Here is a 24,907-nt window from a genome sequence, read left to right as displayed (position 1 = left end):
AGCATCCTCAGCCCTCCCTCCCCCCAAGATTCAGTGGGAATCAGGTTTCGCTCAGCGTGCTCAGGTGCACTACAGGACTAATTTTAATAATTAATCTTTCTTTTTTTTTTTTTTTAAGTGGTTAATCAAAGACAAGGGCTGATATAGGAACAGCCTCCGCTCACAACATCTTCAGGGAATCATTTCTCCTTAAAGATATTTGTAAAAGTATTTTTAGCTCTCTTAAATTCTAAAAACATTGTGGTATATTTATGAACAAATGGTAGGAAACTTAAAATATATTTATGTGAAACAGACATTAAATAAGGGCAATTATTAGGATCCCATGAAATCATGACTCTATAGATATGGGCAACTACATTTATGTGTCGGTATAACCCCGGATAATCTCCAAGGAACCACAAATCTGGAGTAGCTAGGTTTTATTGTATACCCATGACTGAGTTTAAAGGGAGGATGGTAAGTGTTAGGTACATCTCTCTTGGGGAGTTCACTTGTGTGAGAGGTCACGAGGATTTAGGACTTTGGAGTGACTTCTGGCCCCATTAAACCAATGGCAGAACTCCCGTTAAGTGATAAAACTCCCATTGCCTCCACCTTTGTCAAGTCTTTACCTCCACACACCACAGAGAGCGGCAGTCTCAAGGAATTCACGGGCAACGGTGGACGCTGCTGCGTGTTCCACTCTGCAGATTAGCGCTTGCGTGTATCATGGATGCACACTATGACATAGAGCAGGACAGTGAAATTCTCCTGCAGCTGTGTTTTGGATATCTCCGTGGTACAGTTCCCACATTCACAACTGTGATGTTGGTGGGTGAGATAGAGAGGACACGCAAGGAAGAGTTCAGAGCTTTCCGGAGTGGTACAAGATCTGACCCACAGCCACAGCATGGGTCTAGATAATTTCCTCGTAAAGAAATTCACAGGAGAGAAAAAGCAATTGCAAATTCAAAGAAATTTCCTGGTGCTTTCCTAATCATCTTGTCAACAATAAGGAAGTTTTGCCAAAGGAATTAGCCTGGGGAGCTCTGTTCAATCAATCACATGTATTTTAGGATAGGAAGGGAAAAACTCGGTGTGGTGTTAACCTACCTCCACCTAGAGCTAGGGCGGCCCTGTAAATCTGTTTGCAGATTTGCATCCCTCCCTCTGTCTCAATACCACCACGGCTAACTGAAGAGAGTACTTCTGCACATCCTTCTGCAATGAAGGAAAACTGCCCAACAGTGGGCACGGGTAGATCAAGATACTGCTGCTTTGGCTTCTACTCCTAGCAGTTCTGGGACCTCCGCAGCAGAATTTCACCCATCCGCAGTTTGTAGCAGAAAACAATAGAGTTGTATGCATAGACAAGACGTAATAATATTTACTTGGTTCTTTTTCCTAAGATGAGGATCCAGAAGACCACTGAGAAACCACCTCATCTATTGTCTAAGCAAATTACAAGCTTCTCCGTTGATTACTAACCGTATTTTGCAAACTAAGTAATAATATAAAAATGAGCACGTAGGTCCTAAAATCCTAACTGTTCCAAGCTGTTGGAGTTCTGCTAATAGCACATTGCTTAGCAACTGCTATATTTAAAATAGGTCCTTAATGCCACTGCTAAATGTACGTATTTTACATACTGGAAGAGTAACATAATGTTCTATCCTCAAGTAAATATGATGTTAGTGCTTCGCACTGCGTGAAACGCTCTCCGTGTAGGTACAGAATGATAGCTATTTTTAGTTAAGCACTGAATGGTATGAAATACACAAAATTTAATAAAGCATGCAAAACATCTGCCTGCAAATAAAAATATTTGCACTCATGTTGAAGAGTTGTAGCTTCTTTCATAATTAATTACAATTAAATTGTAAGATACCAAGTGAAGTGATCTATCATCATTTTGCCCCATCAAGGTAGCTGACAGCTGTCAAATTTGGCAACTAAGAAATCTTTTTTTCCTTCCTCCCCCCCCCCTTTTTTTAAGCAAGACAAAAGAGCACTTGAAAGCTCAGAGGGAAATGGTCCATCTTTCACGGCCGTAGCTCAGTTAGCACTTGGACATCTGGTAAAATGAAACAGGAGAGAGGCAGGAATTCAAGAAAATTTTTCCCGGCGTTTTTTTGCTGAAAAATGTCAGTTCATTAGCAGTAAAAGACATTTACTGGTTTAGACTATACTTTCACCAGGAAAGGCTTCCTGACTAGGATAGCTTTTCTGATTAAAACCAGAAAGGACACTCCCGAACAATGAAAATCCCTGTGGACAGGGCATTTATCCAGGATGTTGGAGACACGGGCACAATTTTCTGTTGTACTTAATATTCAGACTAGGCTGTGACCCTCAGTTTCTCCAGCCTCTGTACCAGCTATTCACTGCTATCGCCCTGTCTGCCCTGCTGGATCTATTCCGTGCCATATAAATAATGAAATATTCACTGGAGCAGAGAGACCTGGATCTCCCTCACCCCACAGCTCTTCATCCAGGACTATCTAAAGGTGGTTCTTCTTTTAACAGCGCAGTAATTGTTTAATATGAGACTGAGTTTTTGAGGCTATTTCCAATACACATGTATTTATAGAAAGAAAAAGGAATCGGTAATTTCATATATGATATGATATCCGTGTGTAAAGGATACACTCCAGCCTTTCAAAAGTTATTAAAACACTTTAAATACCAGCCTTTTAAGGCTCTCTAGCGTTACAAAGAAGAGAAGGTATAAGAAAGAGGCAGCTAATTCTAAAGATTCAGACATACTAGTTCTCATTCAGTCTGAGCACTTTACATTCAAACTTCAAAAACGAAACCCCCAAATCATTCCTTTTTCCTTTCTTAGTCTCTGTCTCAATAATTGATGAAACCATCTATATGCTGATGTCAGATCTCACAAAAAAGAATGAGAAAATTTCTCCTGCTGCTCTCTTAGGCATATACTTGAATTTTTTACATATATCATATTGAATTTGGCTCTTTCAAAAAATGTCTGAAGTTCAGAGCAGCTGTATCTGTATCAGTCTTTACAATGACCCTCATTACGAGTGTTTGAATTAATGAGCTTGTGATGGTCTGAATTCTGCCACAGAGAGCGATACGTTTCTGTCTTTCTGGCTGTATGGCTAATGGCTGGGTAAAATGACAACATTCAGTGGGTCATCGTTATTTCAGTCAGGGGAGAACGGAATTAAGCTATTAACAATACAACAGTTTAAGCTTCAAAATGAAAATGTATGCCATATTAATTGCATAAAATTGGTCACAAGCTGGCAGTCAAACAGTATGGGTTTGTCTCCTGCCTGATTTATCTCATTATCCTGTCCCCAGTGAATATACCTTCTCCAATGCTTTAGGTATACAACCGCAGTCTTATCTGGGAGTAGAAAATGCAGCAAAAACCTTAACAAACCCCCTCTAGGATATATTTTGGGGAAATATTATCAATAGTGCAGGATTAGAATTTTATGATTCTAAGATTTTAATAATTTCACTTGTTTTAGAAGTCTAACCATAGCTAAATGAGACTTTATTTCAATGCCTGTCTCAGGAAATACATAATTTTCACATAGGGTTGCTCTCCATATATGAATACTTCAAAGTTGTTCTTATACATACCTCAAGCTGTAGATTTAGACTCAATTAAATGCTTCCTTTATATTTTTAGAACACTTACAGCAAGCTGTAAATAAATATATAAATAAATCGGGTTTCTGTATTTTTCATCAGAGTAAACAGCTTCCCAGACTTCTGAATTCAATGTTGTTTCTTATTGGATTGCAAAGCTAAACACATACTGACCTAAATATTCTTATTTAACCTCAGTTCCGCAGCCAAGGGCAGGAGGGATGAACCAGTAGGGCTGTACCTGACTCTGACCTCAGCCATAAATGTTAGCCCAATTAGGTCCAGCAGTAGGACTAGGGTCTATCTTGCTCGCAGTGTAATTAATTAGTAGATTTACTCTTCTCCTTTTCTGAGAAGCTTTTGAGAAGATGTTTTTCCTTGGGAGCTGGCAATGACATAAATCAGGCTGTTTAATGAACTGATTCCAGGTGCATCAAAGACTTCAGACTACACGTTACACCTCTCCGATGGTTTCTTTGCATAAATGCAAACCTGTCTTAGGCTGCATCTGGAGCCGTATGCAGGAGCCCTGCAGAAGTATTTCTACCTGGCAAAGGGGAGTGAAACAGTTGTATATTATCTTTTAGCACAAATAGCTTCAGTGAATGAACGAGCTACCAGGAGGGAGGCAGTGTCAGGAGCGGACTGAGAGTCTGACAACAGGCTAGATTTGCCATTTTGGAGGTGTGAATAGTTGGCAGAAAGCTGTCCACGCCTTCCACAGTTTGCCAAATCCTCTAAAGGATGTGTCCCTTTGTTTTTTAGAAATATTCACAGTTCTGCTGTGGATGTGGTCAGAAAATCCCATGCTGTGGCTTACGATCTTACCAAGGCTACAAAAAGCTCTTTCAATGACCAAGTGAGAGTTCCAAACAGAGTATTCACATGCAACTACTACCGTGAATTTAAATTTGCTTCTCTAAATGCCTGTGAGCAATGACTCAAAGGGGCAGTAGAAGAGTGGAACAAAATGTGATTTGAGTGGGAAAATAGGTAGTGTGGATGTAGTCATTACGTAATTGCTAAGAAAGTCCAAAAGACATCGTCAGTCTATGTTAACTATCTAAAGCAAACCTACGGTGTCCTTTTAATGAACAACTCAGGGTAAGCATATGTATTTATAGTAATTGTGCTTATAGCAAGACAACATAAAGAATTGCCAAGAGAATATTAAGCAATTAAAAAAAAAAAAGAAAAAAAGCCTGATTCAGACAGTTGTGTGGCTTTCCTGAAAAAAAATATCCACTGAAGCTTAATATACCTGGATCCATTAAAATAGTGGTCACAGTTTATCTTGCTAGAAAAGAAGAAGGATGCCTGGGACATTGACCTGCACCGAGCTGTGGGACATCTCAGCAAATCTGCGCGACCAGCTGGCACCTGCGGGTGCTCTTCCCCTTCCCCTTCCCCTTGGCATCCACCTGTACTCCCCCCCTTGCTGTTTCTGCTTGCTTCCCTCCTGATGCCAGAAGACACGCTTGACTTTTCAAGTCCAAAGTCCTTTCAGTGAATCTGAGGGAGAACTTCTTCACGTGCTTTTTCTTATAACCCTACTGGCTATGCTGATTTTTTAATGAGAAAAAAATTTATATGGAACAACATTAAGGATCTTTGAGCCTTACGTGATGAATTTGTTCCTATGTAACAACGTAAGAGCAAGTAATTTTCAAGTTGTAGACTAACGGCCACAGCCTCTTTTTCCAAGTATTTCCAGGGACTTCAGAACAGGGGCTATAATGACAGACAGAAGGAAAGAAAACCCTTCATTTCATGTGAAAGCCCTGGTCTTGCTGAGAAACTGCCTGCGTTGGGTATGGCAGTATGTGGGTATGGGAGCTGTGGCTTGGAGATTAAAGCTGGTCCTGTCCACTGAACAGGGCAAGCACTTTCAACTCAGTGATTATTTAGCACAGTAGGTATTGTTGTTGCTGAAAAACATTGCGGTTTGAACTAATGTGTTTCAACCAAAGTTGCAGACTCAGTCTCTAATGCCACTATACAATTAATTATCTCTACTTTATCCACAATGGCATAAGAAATGCAACGGAGACACCTTTAACTGAAGCCACGGAGGAGCTAATGAAAAGGGGACTATTATTCTTTCATAAAGAATAATAAAGCCATTGCTAGTCCCTGTAGGAAATTTATTTCCACTAAAAAGGCAGACTGAGGAATAGGAGTAGATATAAAAAAATGTTTAAAACAGCTGTTTTCTGAAAAACATACAGTAAATGGTACAGAGTATACTTTTCTCATCTATCTAAGAAACCTAACTAGGCATTTATCACAAATAACCCTTTGGAAAAAAAAAAAAGCCACTGAATTTTCCAAAGCATAAATATTCAGTAAAAATGTGAGATGGTGGTATGGTTTGTTGTGATGGAGGTCAGACATCAAACAACTTTTTTGATAGTAATCCTTAGAATACCAAGAAATATCAAGAGTAATGAACACGAGCTGCTTCACTGAGGAACAGGAGTAATAATGTGAAGAAGCCCAAAGAGGCAGTGTACTTGATTACACCAGTGCGGTGTGTTTGACCTCAGAAAGGCTGCCTTCCCGCCCCCCCCTTTTTTTTTTTTTTAAAGCTGGAGCAACGGACTGTCAGATCATGCTCAATATTGAAGACTGGGAAAATGTATCACTTTAAACTCTTTGAATATTTACTTTTCTGCAAGAAAGATGTTCCGTTTGAATGGCCTAGATTAAATACATGAAATTTGTGAGTATATGAGAAAACAGCAGAGTAATGGATTTGCCAGGAAATTTTTCTGCATTGATTGCAGCAGTATTACTAATCCTGAATCAACCTAAATGTACCGAACTGAATAAGTATTAGAGCTGTCCAATAAGATTTGATGAATGCACCATTCCATTAATTTTACCTTTTTTGTTGAATAAATTATTTGACAAATAATGGTAAAATTCATCAAATAAATTATCTGATGAATATATTTTTTAAGTAATCGACTAGCTCTAATGAATATGCAGGCAGTTCCTTAATGAAAAGCATTACTCTACTCTTAGCCTGCTTTCATCACTCATATGTCACTTTTTTTGTATTTTGCAACCGCAATCTGTATATTTTATTCATTTACCCATTCATTTATACATGGGGAGCTCAAAACACTATGGTTAATCAATCACTGCAATTCTTAGAATATTTTTGCTTTACAGTTGATTATTCATTATATTTATAACATACAGGAATGCTTAATACAAAGAACTTGGCTTTTCTGAGGACATCTCTCCCAAGAGCTATTCTTCGCTTGTATGTTCCAAGTCAAGTTTACAAGAATGCTCTGAAAATTGCAAGGTCCATTTATAAGCCATTTTTGTAGTTGCAAACACTACAATTACCAATTTTTTCAAGAAACTGGAGCTTGAAGCCAAGCCAGACACCTTCAAGGTCCCTGAAAACACACATTAGAGGAGTAAAACAAGGAAGAGCGTACAGGAGCCACCTCCTCACTGCACAGCACTAGGATGTTTGGATAAAAGCCACAGGGAGGATTATTTGGATGATGTTCAATTTTGGAAATGTTCCAACCTCAAGGAGCAAGTCTGTATTTTGTTATTACAGAGGTGATCTCAACAAATGATACTGATAGATCTATACTGAACGGCAAATTGCACCTGTTAATGTTACCACATGTCACACTTCTGAGTCCCGGTTCCTCACAGAGGTACGCCAATTTATGGTGGCAGAGACAGTGGGTACAATAGTCAAGCCTGCATGACTCTGTCAATACCGCAACGGTGCAAATCATGTTATCATGGGTGACTTTGAACTTGCTGCACGAAGCTCAAGTGAACAGATTTAATGGGAGAAGGCTGTGGCAGGGAGGTATATTAGAAGGATTGCCTATAGCTGCACCTGGAGTAGCAGCGATTCTCTTGCAAATTTTCCTTTTAATGGCTTGTAGACTTCCATAACTACAGTGTTAAGAGTCTTCGCCCAATCCTTCCAAACGACGTCATTTCTACTGCCAGCTGGGCAGCTAATACATAGCTGTCCCTCACAGTGGAGCGACTCATAAGTGGAGCGACTTATCCTGTGTCCACAGAGCTTAAAAGGTGAAGTTTCCAAAAATGCCAGTGATGCAGAATAAAGCCCTTACATAGCCCTGCTCCCACTCAAAGCAGAGCGGGCTGTTATGCCAGAGGTGAGGAAAGCCATGTAGAAGTCCTCCACAATGGGAAGGAGTTTGTTCTTGGCTGACATTACACGCTCATCAAAACTGCAGCCACATTACCCTGCAGACAAATGGTTATTACCATTCTACACACTTATTACTGGGAGATTATTATTATAAGACTGTATTACAAAAGAAAAGAAAATGTTCTAGGGATTTTTTTTTTCATTTTACCTTTTATCTCTGGAGCTTGTATTTGTCCATGCCTCAATCAGGCATGGGTTGTGGTGTGTGTGAATGTTTGTCCCTTAAAGCTTGTGATAAACTCACTTTTCTATTAAAAGTTTAAATACTTGTTATAAATAATTTCTGCATACTTGTATGCTTTGATCTAATCATCTACTGCATAGTTTTAGCTAAAATGGTTGTGGTTCTAAAGATTACGAGTATTAGGAGGAAGAAATAAGTTGTAGAAATTATCTTCAGCTTGCAGCCTGCTTTACAAAGGTTTAAAATGCCCTTTCTTTGCTAACTCCATCTAAAGAGCTTCTGACCCACTCCTTTTCATGTACAGTCACCAATCTAATAATAATAAAAATAGGTTTTAGATGGGATCAATAAGGTCATTGCTTTGCACTTAAGAATTCTAATAGAACCTTAATATTAATAAGCAAACACCTTCAGAAATAATGTTTCTGCGTAGGCAATCAGAGGAGAACTTTAGTTTGTACTCCTGGTACACACTTGAGCTCCCTATGCTTCACTATTACTGCAGATTTAAAGTCCAAGGATGTGTTTGAAACCATGTGCCCTGAGACAGAAAATCCACTGGTACGGAACTGATTCTGTTCTTCACCATTTACATGCTGGCTCAAAGGCATATTACAGCATAATCCAAACCACAAATCTCCTGGGTCCTCATTCGCAGAAACTCAAAGCACCATTTGGGCACATGGGCATTTGTCCTGACAATGAGATTAATGTTTTTGTGCAAGAATCAGGTTTGTGGTGAGCAGCTCTCCAGAGATTTGATATCCCAACTCTCCAGGCTATCTTGGAAAACCTGCCAACTCAATGCTATTAGTAGACGAAGCTCAAGATTAAAGGTAAGCTTGAAGCTGACAGATTTTGCAGCTTTCTATATGAGGGTTGCAGTGCCCTATCTGGTTATCCCAGAACAAAAACAACTTTTCCTTTTCAGAGTCCTCAATTAGTAACTTTTTTTTTTCTTTTTTAATTAGCTGTGGGCAGAATGGAAATCTTGGAAAGAGATCGGCTTCTGTAATTAAAAAGACTTCCTGAGGGGCACTACTTTGGAAAGAGTTTAATCTTTGTTATGGTAGTGCCCATGCAGTGTGATCAACAGGAAGATGGGACAATGGAAACAATTACCGCCACCAATGTGCCTTACACAGAGCAGACATCTAACACCAACATCATATTCTAGAGTCAGTGCCTATTTTCATAAGGTTTCCCATATTTTCCATAAACAATAACCTGGATAGAGCACGAGCAAATTACCTAGCTCCCTGCACACTTTGAAAACACCCCTCTTGCAGTTCAAGATTCAATTTGCTATCACCCCCTCAAACCAAGCTGTCCAAATGCTCAAAAAAATCACACAGCCGATGAAGCAGCTTGTTGAAAGTGGGTTGCCTTTCCTCCCAGGCCCAGTAGCGCAAGGTGATGAAGAGACAATAAATAAAGGTATGTGAATACTGTGAAAACAAGTTATCACAAAATACTTCCGTAACACACAAAAAACAGCAAAACAACCACAGGGCTATTTGCTGTCCAGCTACAGCTCCTTTGTGTGGCTTCACCTAGGCAAGGAGCGGGAGAAAAAAAAAGACACTGTCTGGCTGGTATCCTCATCCACGTGAGGACTGCATCGGTGCATGGGGCCCATATCAGCTTCTGTTGCCTCCCCTTTTTCTTTTAATTTGCAGGGATTGCTGGAAGATCCGGAGTGCTCAAAGATCGGCTACAGGCCTCAGAGCCCAGCTTGGCAAGTTTGCCTCCGTGGCCAGCTAGACTTACATCAAAGCCACTGCAGACCTGCTCGGCCTCTGTACTGTGCACCTAAGATCCCGCATCAGGCACAGCTCAGCTGGAGCTGAAAACAAGGTCACAGATGCATAAATTTGGGGCATTTTGTATATTTTGATAATGCGGTTTTCCTGCGCTAACAGTGCAGTGATACGTCACCGCCCATAAATCTTCACCTGGAGGCACATGAGGAACAGGAATGAGAGCAACAACAAAAAAATCCCAACCCTGCTGCCTTCACGGAAGAAAGAGGCAAGGTCCAAAGAGGAAATAGAAAATTGATGGCTTAAACCTAAGAATTGTAAGAATTTCCAAGTAAAAGATGGTCTCTCCCCATGATCTTGTTTTACTCTAGTCACCATCAGGGCCTTCTGACCCCAGAAGCACTGAGCCAAGGCAGGTTACTTGCCTCTCTCCGAGTCTGCTGTGCTCGCCAGGAGGGTGAGATGGGGAAGCATCACCCTGCACTTGCATCTGGTAGGTTGCTCCCAGCCTGTCCCCAATCTACAGCAGGAATTTGGGGTGGAATTTGACCAGAATTATACCTGATGCTTTATTCAGCTTCGAAATGGCTAACACGTTGAAACAAAACTGTTTTACTATCATCTTGCGTGTGTTAGGCACTGCCACTTCTTTTTTACAAATCCTCACATTTATCGCCAAATAGCTTAAAAAGCAACAAAGGCTTACAGCTGACTTGACCATAGATGTCACGAGGCCTCACCATTGCACCTTCTCCTCCCGTTAGCTCCAGCTATTGCCAGATCACTGTCAGCCCAGTCACACACAATAATGCCCCATTACAGTTGGAATGGTTTGTTAAACTTCATAGCACTTAGAAATGCTCCCGAGGCACCAAAAACGTCTCGATTCAGAACGGAACGAGTAATACCTGCCAAATTTGCAGGTTTGAAACCACTTCCAATAAGAATTAAAAAGTCCCTCTTCACAGCTGAAATAGGGCTATCAATACTTGACTCGTCTGCCCATGTGAAATAGCGGGTTCTTTTCTCTGACGTCGCAATTTAGTTTAAAATAGCTTTGATGATGACAGGGTACACGCGAGTGATAAAACCATAAAGATGACAGTCTAATCTTACAAAGATGACCGATCACTGATAAGAGATTAAGTCACACAACATCTGAAAAACCAGATTATCTGTCTGCTAGGATAGTGTCTGTGTACACCTCCTGCTGAGCCATGCTGAGATGCCAACGACATACAAAGATGCTTCTTCTTAAAAACCAAAAATGCTTCACAGAATTTCTCAAACCATTGGCATAAAAGAAAGCAAGCAAGAAAAAAAGCTCCGATCTTATATTGAGCTTTTTTTGTCAAACATTCATTTTTCAGGCTAGTAAAGTATTTAGATGTACAGCATATAAATAATTTAGAGACACTATAAAAAGGTCTAAATTAGCCAATTCTGCCCTATAATTAGCACTCACAGCTACGCTGGCAATGGGTGGGTGATTATTAAACACCTTTTATTATCGGTTTTATGTACTACAATAAAAAATGAAAATTATACTTACAAGAATTATTAGACATGCCGGTCCTATAAAACTCCATATAAAGTTATTCTTTGTGCTGAGCCAACATCTGAAAAGTAAACAGCAGAAAATGCCGTGAAACATGCTGTTGTGACTATTGCGTCCTTATGTATGTTGATTCGGACACAGAAACAGTCACTTACACTTCTGTGGTCCCATAGTACTTGTATCCCAGTGCGGCAGAGATTCCAACGACCACGGCTGGACTGACATAGCCAAAGACGTAGAAATTCTTGTGCAAGAAACCCTTGTTGTAGATGACTCCCACAACTATAAGGTAGAGGTGAATACCTTCAATGCACATCCATGCAAAAGCAGCTAGAAGGAAATAATGGAGTAATCCAGCAGTAATTGAACAGAAGAGCTAGAAATTCAATCAGAGAAAGCAAGAGTCATAATTCTATTAACATGTCTCTGTTAATATAACAGCATATGCACAGCAACCCAGTGACTCTGAAGTGGTGGTCCAGCAGCCCAGATGTAATGCTGATTGACAAGAACTTGGCCTGCACCCACGAGCACCCTTGTTCATTGGCCTTTTCTGTAGCAACCGGTGAAAGAAATAAACTGCATTCAACTTCTAAAATTGGTGCACGTCTTCCCAGAAAAACTGTATAAACACATTGGCAAGGCTGATCCCATCGTTAGAGCTGAGCAGTCTGTTTGCTTCCCTGATCATTTTTATGGTTTTGATAGCAATGTAATTGCTATCACAAGGAATTATTTCTGAAATACCTTTTGTTACTACAAAGTGTTTGTAAAATGATATTTCTTAATCAATCAATACTGGAGTGCTACCTCAGTGATAGCAGCTCCTATTTTTCAAGTAATTTTAAATCCTATTCAGCTCCTTATAGCAGGGGTTTTTGGATAATTTATGCATAATTTAATTTCCTGAAACTAATCTGAGATGTAAAAATCAACAGCCCAACTTGTATGAAAAGCAACAGGGCACGACCTCACACGTAGAAAGGAGAGGGGCTCTCCAGCCAGCAGCACAGTATCTTAAATGCCAGCTTGGGGCTGCAGCTCTGGCCTGGCTTTTAGGGAAAACCACTACCCAGAGAGCCACCAACGTGCCTTTGTACAGCATCCACGCGGATGTGAAAAGTGAACGTGCCAAACACATTGAGTGCACAGTCTCGGTTAAGGTGACAAAGTTTAAATGAAGCCCATTTCGTTTAAATGGGTCACCCAGCTCAGATGAAGGCCCTACGTCTTCCAATGACCATTTTACGTTTCCTGTGACTAGCCTGGGAAGTCAGTGTCACCAGAATATTCATCCTGACACTAGGAAATACTGGAAGTAGATGGAAGATTGCATCTCATACTGTATATTTACTTTACAACACAAAATCAAGATACAAGTGAAAACTACCCACCTTATTGTTGTTCATATTAATTCCAATCAGAAAAATAAGTTCCGCCAGGAAAAGGCTGAAGCAGAGGTTTTTGTGAATTGTCGTTCTCGTGCTCTGAATTTCACTGAAGAACCAGAATGTAAAAATGCACATGGAGAGGCAAATCAACGAAATAATTATTCCTAGCTGAGTGATTCTTGTAAGAATGTTATAATTTGTAACACCCTGGGGGAAAATTATAATATAATATTTAAAAGAACAGCTTTGTACCTTCTCAAGAAAGACCTCATTCTATAATACAGTTCTTTTTTTTCTTTTCTACAAAATATTAATCAAAACTGTTTGTAGAGTTTCACTGCAAATGTACACTTTGGATAATCTAAAAAGTATTGTTTTTTGTGGGACAGATATAATTCCAGAGGAAATTAGAAATGAACTGTATATATTCCCGCTCTTGCATTTTCTGATATTTCTTAACAAAACTTTTTATTAACATCAGCATCACCTAATATGATTTTAAAAATCAGATCATTTTAGTGAATGACAAATACACTGGCAGTAGGACATATATTAATATGACATGAACATTTTCTAATATAAAAGGACTTATCACAGCAGTGACTTAGATAAGCAAAATTGAATAACCGTCTTACTGAATTTGCAACATGATCAAAACAAGACTCTGAAATAACAATCACTTCAAACAAATCCTATTCCAGATATGTAACATGAACATTCTCCAAAGAAACACAGGCCATTTAAATATTGGATGCGAATATTTTCTGTATAGGAATACAGTTACATTTCCTGCTTGGTATTTGCACAAAGAATCTCTGAAATGCGTGACGGTGCATCAGCATCAGGATAGTATTCAGCTGACCATAAAATGTATCTAAGGTTTTTGGTTTTTTTTTTCCAAAATAAAGGACCAGAGATTATTCTCTTCCAGCCTTCCTTTTCAAAATAACTATGTAAGTACCTGCAAAGGTTTTAAATTTGAACTGACGACTTAGGATGCTATTTAGCAACCAGGAAATAGCCTCTATCAGCATGAAATTCACAGTGTGAGAGAACTGTCTCAATACGGTATATTCATGCTAATATTGTGCTTGCTGTCAGCTCTGATACCTTATAAAGCTGCCTCCTGAGGCAGGACCCGAGCTCCTGCAGATCCCCACGCAGACCCTGGAAACCTATGGGGCCTCTTAATATCAGAAGGACATAAATCGAGTGGTCATTCGCACAATTTTATCCTGGTCATGAGCGTCCATGTTTAACAGTCATAAACTTTAAATTGATTATGCTGTTGCAAAGTCTCAGGAGAGAATTTAAAGCAGATTTTTAGTTGCCAAGGTTAGACAAATGGGTGGCAAAGTTTTGTGAGAGAGAAATTCAGGGCCATATGGCTGCTGACCACCGACGAATGCCAGTTAAATCCCACAGCAGTCTTAAAGTGGGATTTAAAATTAAAAGCAATGCACCAAAAATAAGCACAACAGACTGTGTATTTGGAACAAGATACTTTGCTGCATCACTGCTCTGTAATACTGCAGAAGGACATAAGGAAATTCAAACACATATGGGAGGAATTTTGTTTGCTCTGTGCACAATAAACTGTGTGTTTGCTGAACAAAAACAAGAGACAACCTCAAGGGGGAAAAGTACGTAAGTTGCACTGAAATAAAAACATAAGGAATGAAGACAGGGGAAAGTATCAGGTAAAACACTAAATTAAAATGGCACTTACAACAGAGCCACCTGAGGACATCAGAACAGCGAAATGAGTCAGATGATTGCATTTGCATGAGATATGCGTGGAGTTGGAATGTGTCAGCTCGCAGCCTTCTGTAGCCCAGTTGCCATTCATTGTGTCTGCTGAGTAGTTCCAAAACGCACATTTAATATCTTTATCTGCAGTCTGGAACAGAAACAAGATGTTTTACTGATGGCAAAAGGCAGGATATTTCCCATCAAAAGACCTTTCTTACGTTAGCCAGTGCAATTCATTAAAAATTGCTTGTTACCATTGGAAGGTCGGGAAACAAAAAGCACATTCTGCAAGGCCTATTCCAAGCAATTAAAACATGGCTGGGGATGGAAGCCTTTTATCCGCACAGCTAACACCCCACCAGACATGTAGGCTAATCAGATTACTGAACCCTTCTGGCTCTTGCAAAGGTATTGAAATTTTTACCTACTGAAAACATTGTTATATATATACCCCTGCACCTGGTGAACATGGACTAAACCCCAAGGTTACAGCCACATTGCTTGTCCTGCTCACAGTCCCTTCCAAACGACCAGCTCGAAAACTGAGACTGATTCTGTGCATTTTACAAAGTGATCTGGGAGAGAGCCAGGGTCATATCACACCTGCTGGATCAGGTGCGACGACAGCGATGAACAAGACTATTAGTATTATTGATTACAGTTAGTGCTCACTAACACTAGTGAAGGATAAGGTCCCCACTCTACTGGAGGTTGTATAAATATATGCAAATTTATAGAAAGGCAATCTCTAGCTCAAAAATTAGAAGGCAAGTAACACATTTAAAAGCTGCATAACCAAGGTTAACACCTTGTCCCACTGCCCACCTCCCTACAGAGTCTCACTGGCTTGTTCTGATAAATCTTTGTGCCTCGTGAGATGATTCTACACATAGAAGTGCAGCCAGCAAAATATATATATATATACACTGGAAATAAAACTCTCAGTTTTAAATAAATGCGTTCAGATTTCAGAAATAGCAAAGCTGCAACACTATAGGTTCTGCTATTACTTCCTAGTTCCAGGTAAACTTTTTGTGTTAACTTTGAAACATTTTTTCACTTTTTTTAGTATGCATGCTTAACCGCCCGAGAAACTTCCAGGAAAAACCCCACCTAAGCACAGAACAGTCAAGATCCTGTCATATTCTCTGGCTCAGGCATCTACACTTTATTCACGCTACAAGCCAGCAAAGATGTCATTGTTGCCCTTACTTTAGTCCCACAGCACTTTTCAGCTGTATCATATTTAGTGCATTGCACTTAGGATGTCACATTTGAGATCGTCATGTATTTCTCTAATAAGATTAAACTCACATCAGCAAACAACAGAATCATGTCTCCGTATATCATACACTGCAGGTATGGTTACATCACAAAAAATAATTAGCTATTGTTTTGTTTTATTGGAAGTTGATAAAAAAACACCCTTACCTTGGCATACTTTAAGGTAAATGTTATTTTCTCGAGCTCATAGAGTGTAGGTGGATCTGAGCTAATTGCAACAGCTATAACTGATGAGCTTACTGTCTGTCTCTGCTCTGAAGTATCTTTCGAGGAGTGGTTTTTAGGTGATGAAAGCAAAGAACCGATATTGTTATACCGCAGAAAGACAACTGCAACGGTGCCTATCAATCAAAGAGACCGTGTTTAGTAGTTTGTGGGATTTTTATAGAAGAACAAAACTGAAGACATTAAAGAAACAATAAACAATCAACATTATTACTGCTATTGCATAAAATATGCAAAACAGATGGAATCTTCGTGGAATACTTATAAAAGTGTTTTAGAGACAATGAAATATAGCTTTATTTAAAACAATGTAACTGCCATTAGAAATAAAAATGTGTGTTCGCATTGGAAATTCTGATTAGATATATGCATATATATTTTTTTTTAGAGTAATATATGCTTGCTGCTGTTCTGCAATTGGCTACAATTGGCTGTCAGGTCTCATAAACTAAAGTGGCTCAGACCTGAGGTAAATACTGGGCCCCTCTGAAGGACCTGGCTTGCTTTGACTTCCATTACAGTGGAGCCAGGATGGAAGACAATTAGGGGAAAAGATAGCTAAAGGCATTTTAGCATGCAATCCTCATCGAAAAAAATGTCATCTTTTTTCTCCCTGGTACCAAGATAAACCATATTTTTAGGCGGTGAGATTCAGATTAGCTGGAAGATTAAGACTTAAAAAAAAAAAAATCTTGTCTGTGTTTATTAGGTTAGGTGGTTTAATTCCAGAGGTGTTTAAAGACATTTCTGTATTTGTAGTGATGACAGCAGTTGTAAGCCTTTTCCCTAGCACTCTGAGGTCCAAGCCAAGATCTGGACCCTGCTGGTTTCGGTACTGAAGAATACATGGTCTTGCCCCAGTGAGCTACTCTCTAAATAGAAAAGATGCACTGATTTTTGGAGGAGAAGTGGCAGAGCGAGTTGAAGGGGCCAGTCCAAGGTCACACAGCAGATCTACAGCTGAGAAAAGGCTAAAACTCAAGTCTCTGGTACCAAGACCAGTGTTAAAACTCACTGGATACCCACTGTGCCATTGCTAATGTTAGAAATATCAGGCTTGAGACAATAAATGGGTAAAATGATAAAAAAAGGTGATCTGACTCCTCTGTAATTAGCTCAGTCTTGGTAAACTGCACATTTGGTTATTTACTAGGGGGTACAAATCTATCCAAAGTGTTTATTAACCCACCTACTCTCTAACCGTTGTTTCTTACCATTAGGATGAGATTCCTCTCTCTTCTTTGGAGAGATCTTCATGTAATCTGCCCCCATGTACACATGAGGGTGAATGTGTTTCATGCGGTGTGAATCAAAAGCAAAAACCCTGAGGGCTGCAAAAGAAGAAAAATACTGTTCAAATCACAGGTTCATTATGGTCTGCCATAATTTACAGTGAGGTTAATAAATGGGCCATTGGATTGCATAATTACCACGAATTTTAAGAATATATCATTGTGCCATATATTTCAAGAAAAATGCTATTAATATAGAATGCTTGCTTAAACCTTTATGTTTTGTTATTTTCATGCATACGTTTTGCTCTCATACTTTGCTCTCATACTTCTCATACATGCTCTCATGCTCTCTTTCCATGAAAAATATGGTCTTTTATTTACCTTGCATTAAATTAGGCACTGGAAAGAATAATGCAGGTTACTTTAGGAAGAGCTATTGCTTTATTAAAAATGCATTTCTGAAAGGGACCACAAATCACAATTATAAAAACCAAAGCATAAAATTCTCTACTGAATAGTAACATTTGATAAAAGCCAATTTTTGAAAAGTATATATTTTATAGTTATCTATCCATGCTACCAAATGCACATTGCACCATGAAATAATGATGTGTCTTGTCAAAAAGCAAACAAACAAGCATCACCCCTCAGGACAAAAACTACATTAGAGGACATTGAGCTCTTTACTTGGTTCATTATACTGCTGAGTTTCAATCACCCAGGATGGGAAGAAAAAAAAGTCAATCAGGCTGTTTTTAAAAAAAACAAACCCAAAACAACAACAAAAAAATCTAAAACTTGACTGATGGAGGAATATCACTAAGCTAGACCATCTGCATTGCTTATAGCACAGCACACAAAAATAATATGAGCTATTCAATAGACCAGCTGTCAGAAAATGTTTGTCAGGACGTAAGAAATAGTTTTCTGTGGCTGGAGTTTTGAAAAGCTTGTAGCTCAAGAGCTTGCACCATAAAAAGCAGTGGAGAGAGAAGGGTAATGTTGTGGGTCTTGTCCCAAAATAGATGTGTGGGGCATGTATAAGCCCTGGGGAAAATATATTCATGCTGAGGGTCAATAACAGAAAATTTTAGTGTTTGGCGCCAATTTGGAAAAGTAATCGTAGAATTTCCCATTTTAGAACAAAACCAAACCAAAAATTGATTGATCTTTCAACATGGAAATTCCTTCCCATTCTCTTGATCAGCTTTCTTTTGTCGCCTTGGTCTAACTGATGCCCACGCTGGCACCAGAGGCTGCACCCGAATCCTCTCTCTTCTTGACCTTCATGGCCTCAGCTCTACGGCCAGGAGCGCCTCTGCTCCCAGCCGAGAAGAGGGGCTTTGCAGCCAGCTCCAGGCACCGCTCTGGGTCTGCTGCAGACCCGGAGCCGCTCTGCACTAACATAAATCTGCTTCTACAGAGTTTATGTCATGGAACAAGTCCCTCCCTATTTTTTTCATCACTCCAGCTAATTTAGTTTCAGAAAGGTGAGGGAAGAACAGGTGGTTTGACCTGGGTCGGAACCAAAGGAGTGATATTTCTCATCAAGTGATCTTCTAAAACGGCAAGCCAGTATGAGGCACTGAAGGACTGTACTGACTCTAAAATAAGAAATCAGGTTTGGGTACATTCAGAAAAATAAAAATGAAGGAGTGGCCATTGACAAGGGAATCACCAATGCTTTACTGGAGTAGGATTTTCAGAAGTGGCTGGTATTAGCCTTATTCGACTCTCATTGAAGGAGGAGTAAAACTATTATTACCACAGGAAAATCAGCAGGAGTTGGTGTGAAGACACCAGCACACAAGGGGAAGGTAGGAGAGCAAAATGGCGCAATGGAGACTAATTCTCCTCCGCTGAAATTCCTCTGAAAATGAGAAATTTCTGTGAAAATAAAGCCACTCAAGACTTGACTCACTAGGTACAATCCATATTCCAAGTTCATTGACAATACCTTCACTGAACCAAAAAGAGTCAAAAAGCTGTGTAGAGCAAATCTGATTTTCATTCCACTGGTGTTTTTATGCATATAAGATGCACAGGATAATTTTGTGCATATCCACATTCGCTGTGACAGAGACTGAAAGAGAATCTGAAAGGACAACTTCCCACAGCCTCTCAAACTTTTTCTAGGCTCCGGTCTTAAACGTTCCGTCTTTGAAAATTATGATACCTACACTGAAAGTCAGGTGTTAGTTATGAAACTCATACAAATTAACACCTGTGTGTTTCACATAACACCATTTCTAATCTTCATAATTGTGCTGAAAAACTCCTCAGTGTAATCCACATCTGAAGTATACCTTAGATTAATTTTCTTTATCTTACCTATGTCACTTGCATTAGCATCTAGCTGTGTTGTCTTTTTGAAGTTCTGCGACATGAGAAGCGTCGCTTGTTCTGCAGTATGCAGCAGCTTAGTCAGGCTCTGTCTTTGCTTATCTCCAGGAAGAGCTTCCCAGACTGTAATTTTGTCTTTTTGTAGAAAATTGTTCACAGTGTTAACCAAAACCTGTAAATAAAAGAATATTTTTAAGCAGAAGAGTCATACGCTATTTGTAAAACGAGAAAAACCCCCACAACTTCAAGGCTTGATTCACTCACGTTAATGGTCGTATTACGAAGTGCTTCATTGTCAGAAACAGGGTAGTGCATGGCATTCAGCGATGCATAAGATAGCGCTTCAACATACGAAATCACATCTACAGGTAAAAGTGGTCCCAAAGTATTCTTATTAATTTTTTGCAGCATCTCCAGGGGTGTTTTTAAATGACTAATCTGAAAAAATACAAGAATTCGCATCTTAATGAAACAGGTAAAGTCACATTTCTGCAAGTAAACGTAAACCAAATGCAAATGGCTCATTTCTGTGAATTAACATACTGGCTTTTAAGATGCTTGTGCATAAAAAGAGGCACTGTTAAGCCAAGAGGTTGACCTATAAAGTAACGGTGTTACACATGTCTGGTATAACCCTAACAAGCAACTATGATGAAAAAAAAAAGTCATGTGCTATCATTACATTTTTTTCCCTCTTTTTTTACTACTGCAGCTCAGTTTTATTTATCCTAATGCTCCAAAATGAACTAATGAATGTTCTGCAAAAATAATTAAATATCAGTGATACAGTTACTCTGTTGACTCTTTTCTGTCAAATTTTAGCTGAAGAGGTGGGAGCAGATGGGCAGTGTTTCTATACTTTGTGGTTGGGTTTTTTTCAAATGCAGATGGTAAAGCATGTAGTTTAGAGAAACTGCACTGCCTGTTTCACCTTCACTGCTTCAGCTTATGAACTGCTAAACGCATTTACATAAAACTATTAGTTTAAAGAGTAATAGGCTAGAGAGGGTGAGATTAAGATTGAGATTGCAAATTTCAGTCTCATGGCTGAATAAGAAAAGAATTCTTGCTTCACGATCCTGAAATCTAATGAGATTTCATCGATCAAAAAACCCCTCGATACCTGACTTTGCAAGATCTGCAGTCTCTGCTGCTGAACAGCTTTTATGGGGCTTGCTTCATCTTGGACTGCAGCTGGATAGAACTAGAACACAGGCTAAAAAATAGGCTAAAATCTGACACACTGTCATTTACATAAAATTAAGGTACTTTGGTTTATTGCTCTGATTTAATTAAATTTATTTTGACTTCATACTTTAAAAAAATCTCACTCCAAGATCCTGCTGTGGCATTTACCACATCTTCGCACGTAAATGTGGTAAGCATGTATTATATTTAACATAATGTTTTACACTGCAGGTTAACATATAAAACACGTTAATACAACGTATATCTTACAATAAATAAATAAATAAATAAATGCCTTTAAATGACTATCTTTCTGAATCTTGTAACTTCGGCAAGGTGCTTAACATAAAATGCAAACATATATATGATTGGTTTTAATTTATTTATGCTTATATTTCATTTATCCTTTTAAGTTAGACAATACCACAGCTGTAGACTAATTATCAGTGAATTCATTAATATTTTTTAAATTTGCTTCAGGAATCTCTGCTTCTGGTGAAAAAAAATACTTGAGTCCAGAGTCTTTGAGTCTATAAATTCTGCACCACTTTACTCACTATGTTTCAAGGAGTAAAAACTAGCATGCCAGGATGTTATTGCTCCATTTTCTGTTTTGTCACTTGTTGACATGACTTTTCTAAGCTATCTTGCTGCCTTTCACTCTGAACAAGCAAATAATTGCACGTCAGTAAATGCAGCAATGTGTAACTTCAGAAATTACAGAAACAGCTGAGTGATTACCACACTTTGAATTTTTCATGCATCATGACTCACTTTTCTGGAAACAGAACACACAGATTCCCAGTGAGTTATTATCATGATTTGAACATACAACTCAGTTCAAATAATTTGAAATTATTAAAAAGACTTCTGTAAACATGCTTAAGTTCAATTGTACGCTTCAAGCATTTGTTAAAAGCTCCTTAAGAACTATTATAATTGAAATAAGAGTTTCAAACAGAAACAATTAAAGGATTTGGAAATTAATCTACAAACTGGTGCTACTTACGCCAGCTAAAGTTCTATTAATATGTTCAGTTATACAGTCTTTGTATAACTCACACTTGGCCTTCGGATTTTCTGTAAATTAAAAAGAAACTAATTATATATTGCAGCTTAACCAATACTCAATACATACTCATTGTAAGAGCTCTTGTCCAAGCAATTCCCCAAACCACCAACATGCTGAATTTATGCACTTAAGACGCGGCACTCCATTCTCAAACTTCAACACCTAAGACTTTATCTTGGCCAAAGTTACAGCACGGGATTGGACTCTGAGCTTTTGTTTTACTCAGGTAGAGAGTTTGGCCCCTTTCCTTGGGTCTTCCACAGGTGGAAGTCAAGAGACAGCTCAGATTTACAGAGAGGAGTACAGATCTGACAACTATAAGGGGGTATCCATTATTTCAAATGGATTTCATCACACTGTTTAGCAAAAATACATTTACGAAATGATTCTTTTCTCAGGAAATGCAGATGCCACTGCCTTGCCTCTTTTTGATGTCTCGCTGATTAATCTAACTGAAGATAAAGAGGCACTGGTGAGTTTCTCAGGAGATGTAGCTCTGTAATAACACATAAACCTTTATAATATCATGTACCTTGGCAGGAAGTGCCATCATTTGGCTTAAACTGCAATTTTCCTGTGGATGGTTGATAACCTTCCTTACAGGAGCAGTTAAACCCTCCATCCACGTTTTCACATTTTGCATGATCTCCACAGGCAACAGTTCCTTCATTGCTGCACTCATCTACATCTGCAAATATTGTGAGAAATTGAATTTTTTATTAAGTATTTACAGACTAACACCTTGCTGCTTTGTTGATAATAGCCCTCCACACTGCAAGCAGTTTCATAATAAAATTTCATGGAATAAAAAAAAGGAAAAACTAAAAAGGCAAACTTAATAGCAAAACATCTGCCAATTATAATACTTAGGGATTAAAAGGATAAATCATAATTGATCATATTTTTATACCACCACTTTTATTACTATATAATACTGCATTGTTCTTGTTTTAAAACCACGAGTGTAAATATTAATTCGATCATAACAAAATGCTCGGCATGGTGCAAATCATCTGAAATCCATTTTCCAGAGATTAGACTGAATAGATTTTCTCAGCCTTATGATTCAGTTAAAAAAGAGAAAGAAAACTGCAGCCTTTTCTTTTAAGTCACGGCTTTAGAAAGATGCTACAAAAGATCACCCTATCCATCTCGTTAATCTAAGATTTAAGCTCTGTGCCTTTTAAAGTGCTTGGCATGTCTTTTTTTTTTTAATCCACATTTAAATTACATTTGCCTAAAATGGCTTTTGTGCTTCTAAATAATTTGCCATTAGGTAGACAGGTTCAGTAACTGGGTGGGGCACAGCCCAAGAGTAAAACCGATGAATTCCAGTAAGAGAATCCATGAATTGATCAATTTAGAAGAGCTGGGTACTAACTCCCTGGATGGAGTAGGGATTGTTTTGCATTATTTGGTTGGCTGAGGATAAAGATCAAATAACTCAACGGGGAAAGTAAACTGGGAACAATACCAAATAATTCTGAAGAATGAGGTAATGGACTATGAAGTGCTGTGCTGGAAAGGAAAAAAAAAAAGTGAAGAGCTTTAGGACAGGAACATCTAACCAAAAGAGGTGAAAAATGAAGAAGTGATACATGAGCAGATTTAAAGGAACAGCCTGAGAACCGACCTGAAAGAAAGTAAAGGTAGAGGGGTGAACGGATGAAACGGAGGGGAAGACAACCTAAGTTAAGAACTGGCATGACGCTGAATTTGGGAAAGAAATTGGTGAAAAAGGAGAACTGATTAACCAGTTAGTGGTGGTGAACAGCTATCTGAAGTAATAGGAGGCCTTTGTGCAGCCAGACGGGTACTAAGGACAGGCAGACAGAAAGCACCTATAGAGGGCTATAAATGCACTGTTAGCATATAGGAACTATCTTTTGCCCTCTTATTTTGATACATGATTGTTGGTGGTTTTCAAAAAGGAATGTAACAAAAATAAGCGATAACATACATGAAATGAGGTTGCTAGAGAAACGGAAATTGTGGAAGAATAGAAAAATGCACTGCATGTCTGTGGATATATATCTAGGGAATACAGAAAGATGTCTGAAGGATACCTGGGGGCTGTCTACCTATTTGGACAGCATTTTTGGTAACTACGTAGAGCATTTCTTTACTAATAGCAAGAGAGCCTCCATAAATAATCGTATGAATGTTTGGGGTGTTTGTTGTTTGTTTGGTTTTTTTAAGTTTTGGGGGTTTTTTTTGTATACGGGGCAACTATAAAATGCATTTAAAATTTTAATAGAGTATCACTACAGTTTCTGAATCCACACACGTTTTGATGTTTTGTGCTTAATTCCCCAGTTCCTTTTCTTTTGTCCAGAATCCTAGAGGTCTTCCTGGGATTCAAGGAGATGGTTGAGGTCCCACCTCACTTTCACATCCCTGTTTCCCTCACTGAGCAGTGGCTCTGATTGGCACCTGAAATGCTGCGTTTTAAACCCGAGGTTCAGAAGCTCCCATTGGAAAGCTGTTCAGATTCCTGCACAGCACAGGTGGGAAGGAGAGGTGGGGCTGGAAGCGCATTCGCCATCCCCAGCACGACCACCTCTGTTCTTCAGAGAGAGCTGCCAAGGAGGCTGTGTCTTTCAGTGGGTTGGTGCAAGCACTGAAGGTCAAAGTACGAGGTTAAATTATAATTATCTGCATTAGGGCAATAGTTTGTTTCCACATTTAATGCCCCAAACTGCGAACATATCTCTTTAATGAGACAAGCTTTGCATTAGCTGTATTTGTACGGTTTCTGTGACCTCGGTATTCATAGTCATGGAGGTAACCATGCTATACGTCAATGAATCTGGCAAAAGTGAAGAAAAGTGGGGGGAAAAGGCATGATATAATGCTACACTCAAGCTACTTCATCATTAAATACTGTCATTTAAAGACATAAGGCTAAAGTTCTTACTCTTGGCATTTAAATAACCTCTCACACCAGTAAATTATAAAGCTCTTTTTGAAACAAGTGGGTGCCTGTCAGTGCCCTGCTGTACGACTCCGTGTAAGACAGACAAACTTTGAATGAACTGAGGTGGCAAGGGTGAAGACCATGACAATACCCGTTTGTATAAC

The 24,907-nt window shown here is 39.0% G+C and overlaps 1 protein-coding gene across 2 annotated transcripts in view; it reads right to left on the bottom strand.

Annotated features, from left to right (window-relative positions):
- Nucleotides 1-24,907, bottom strand: part of ADGRL4 (adhesion G protein-coupled receptor L4) — a 78,160-nt gene that overhangs the window by 9,123 nt on the left and 44,130 nt on the right. The window contains exons 4-13 of one of the 2 annotated variants that reach the window (XM_054211661.1): nt 22,359-22,514; nt 21,764-21,834; nt 19,831-20,004; nt 19,555-19,738; nt 17,203-17,319; nt 15,911-16,104; nt 14,457-14,627; nt 12,731-12,934; nt 11,492-11,712; nt 11,331-11,397 (exon numbers count right to left, since the gene is read on the bottom strand). In XM_054211661.1, the coding sequence (XP_054067636.1) occupies nt 11,331-11,397; nt 11,492-11,712; nt 12,731-12,934; nt 14,457-14,627; nt 15,911-16,104; nt 17,203-17,319; nt 19,555-19,738; nt 19,831-20,004; nt 21,764-21,834; nt 22,359-22,514 (1,559 nt within the window). The remainder of the gene's footprint in view (nt 1-11,330; nt 11,398-11,491; nt 11,713-12,730; nt 12,935-14,456; nt 14,628-15,910; nt 16,105-17,202; nt 17,320-19,554; nt 19,739-19,830; nt 20,005-21,763; nt 21,835-22,358; nt 22,515-24,907) is intronic. The other variant, XM_054211662.1, reaches the window with a different exon arrangement.

The sequence above is a fragment of the Rissa tridactyla genome, chromosome 8 (genome assembly GCF_028500815.1).
Source record: "Rissa tridactyla isolate bRisTri1 chromosome 8, bRisTri1.patW.cur.20221130, whole genome shotgun sequence".
NCBI classification, from domain to species: Eukaryota; Metazoa; Chordata; class Aves; order Charadriiformes; family Laridae; genus Rissa; species Rissa tridactyla.
The sequence above is the reverse complement of the archived record's forward strand: the minus strand, read 5'-3'. Positions and strand labels throughout refer to the sequence as shown.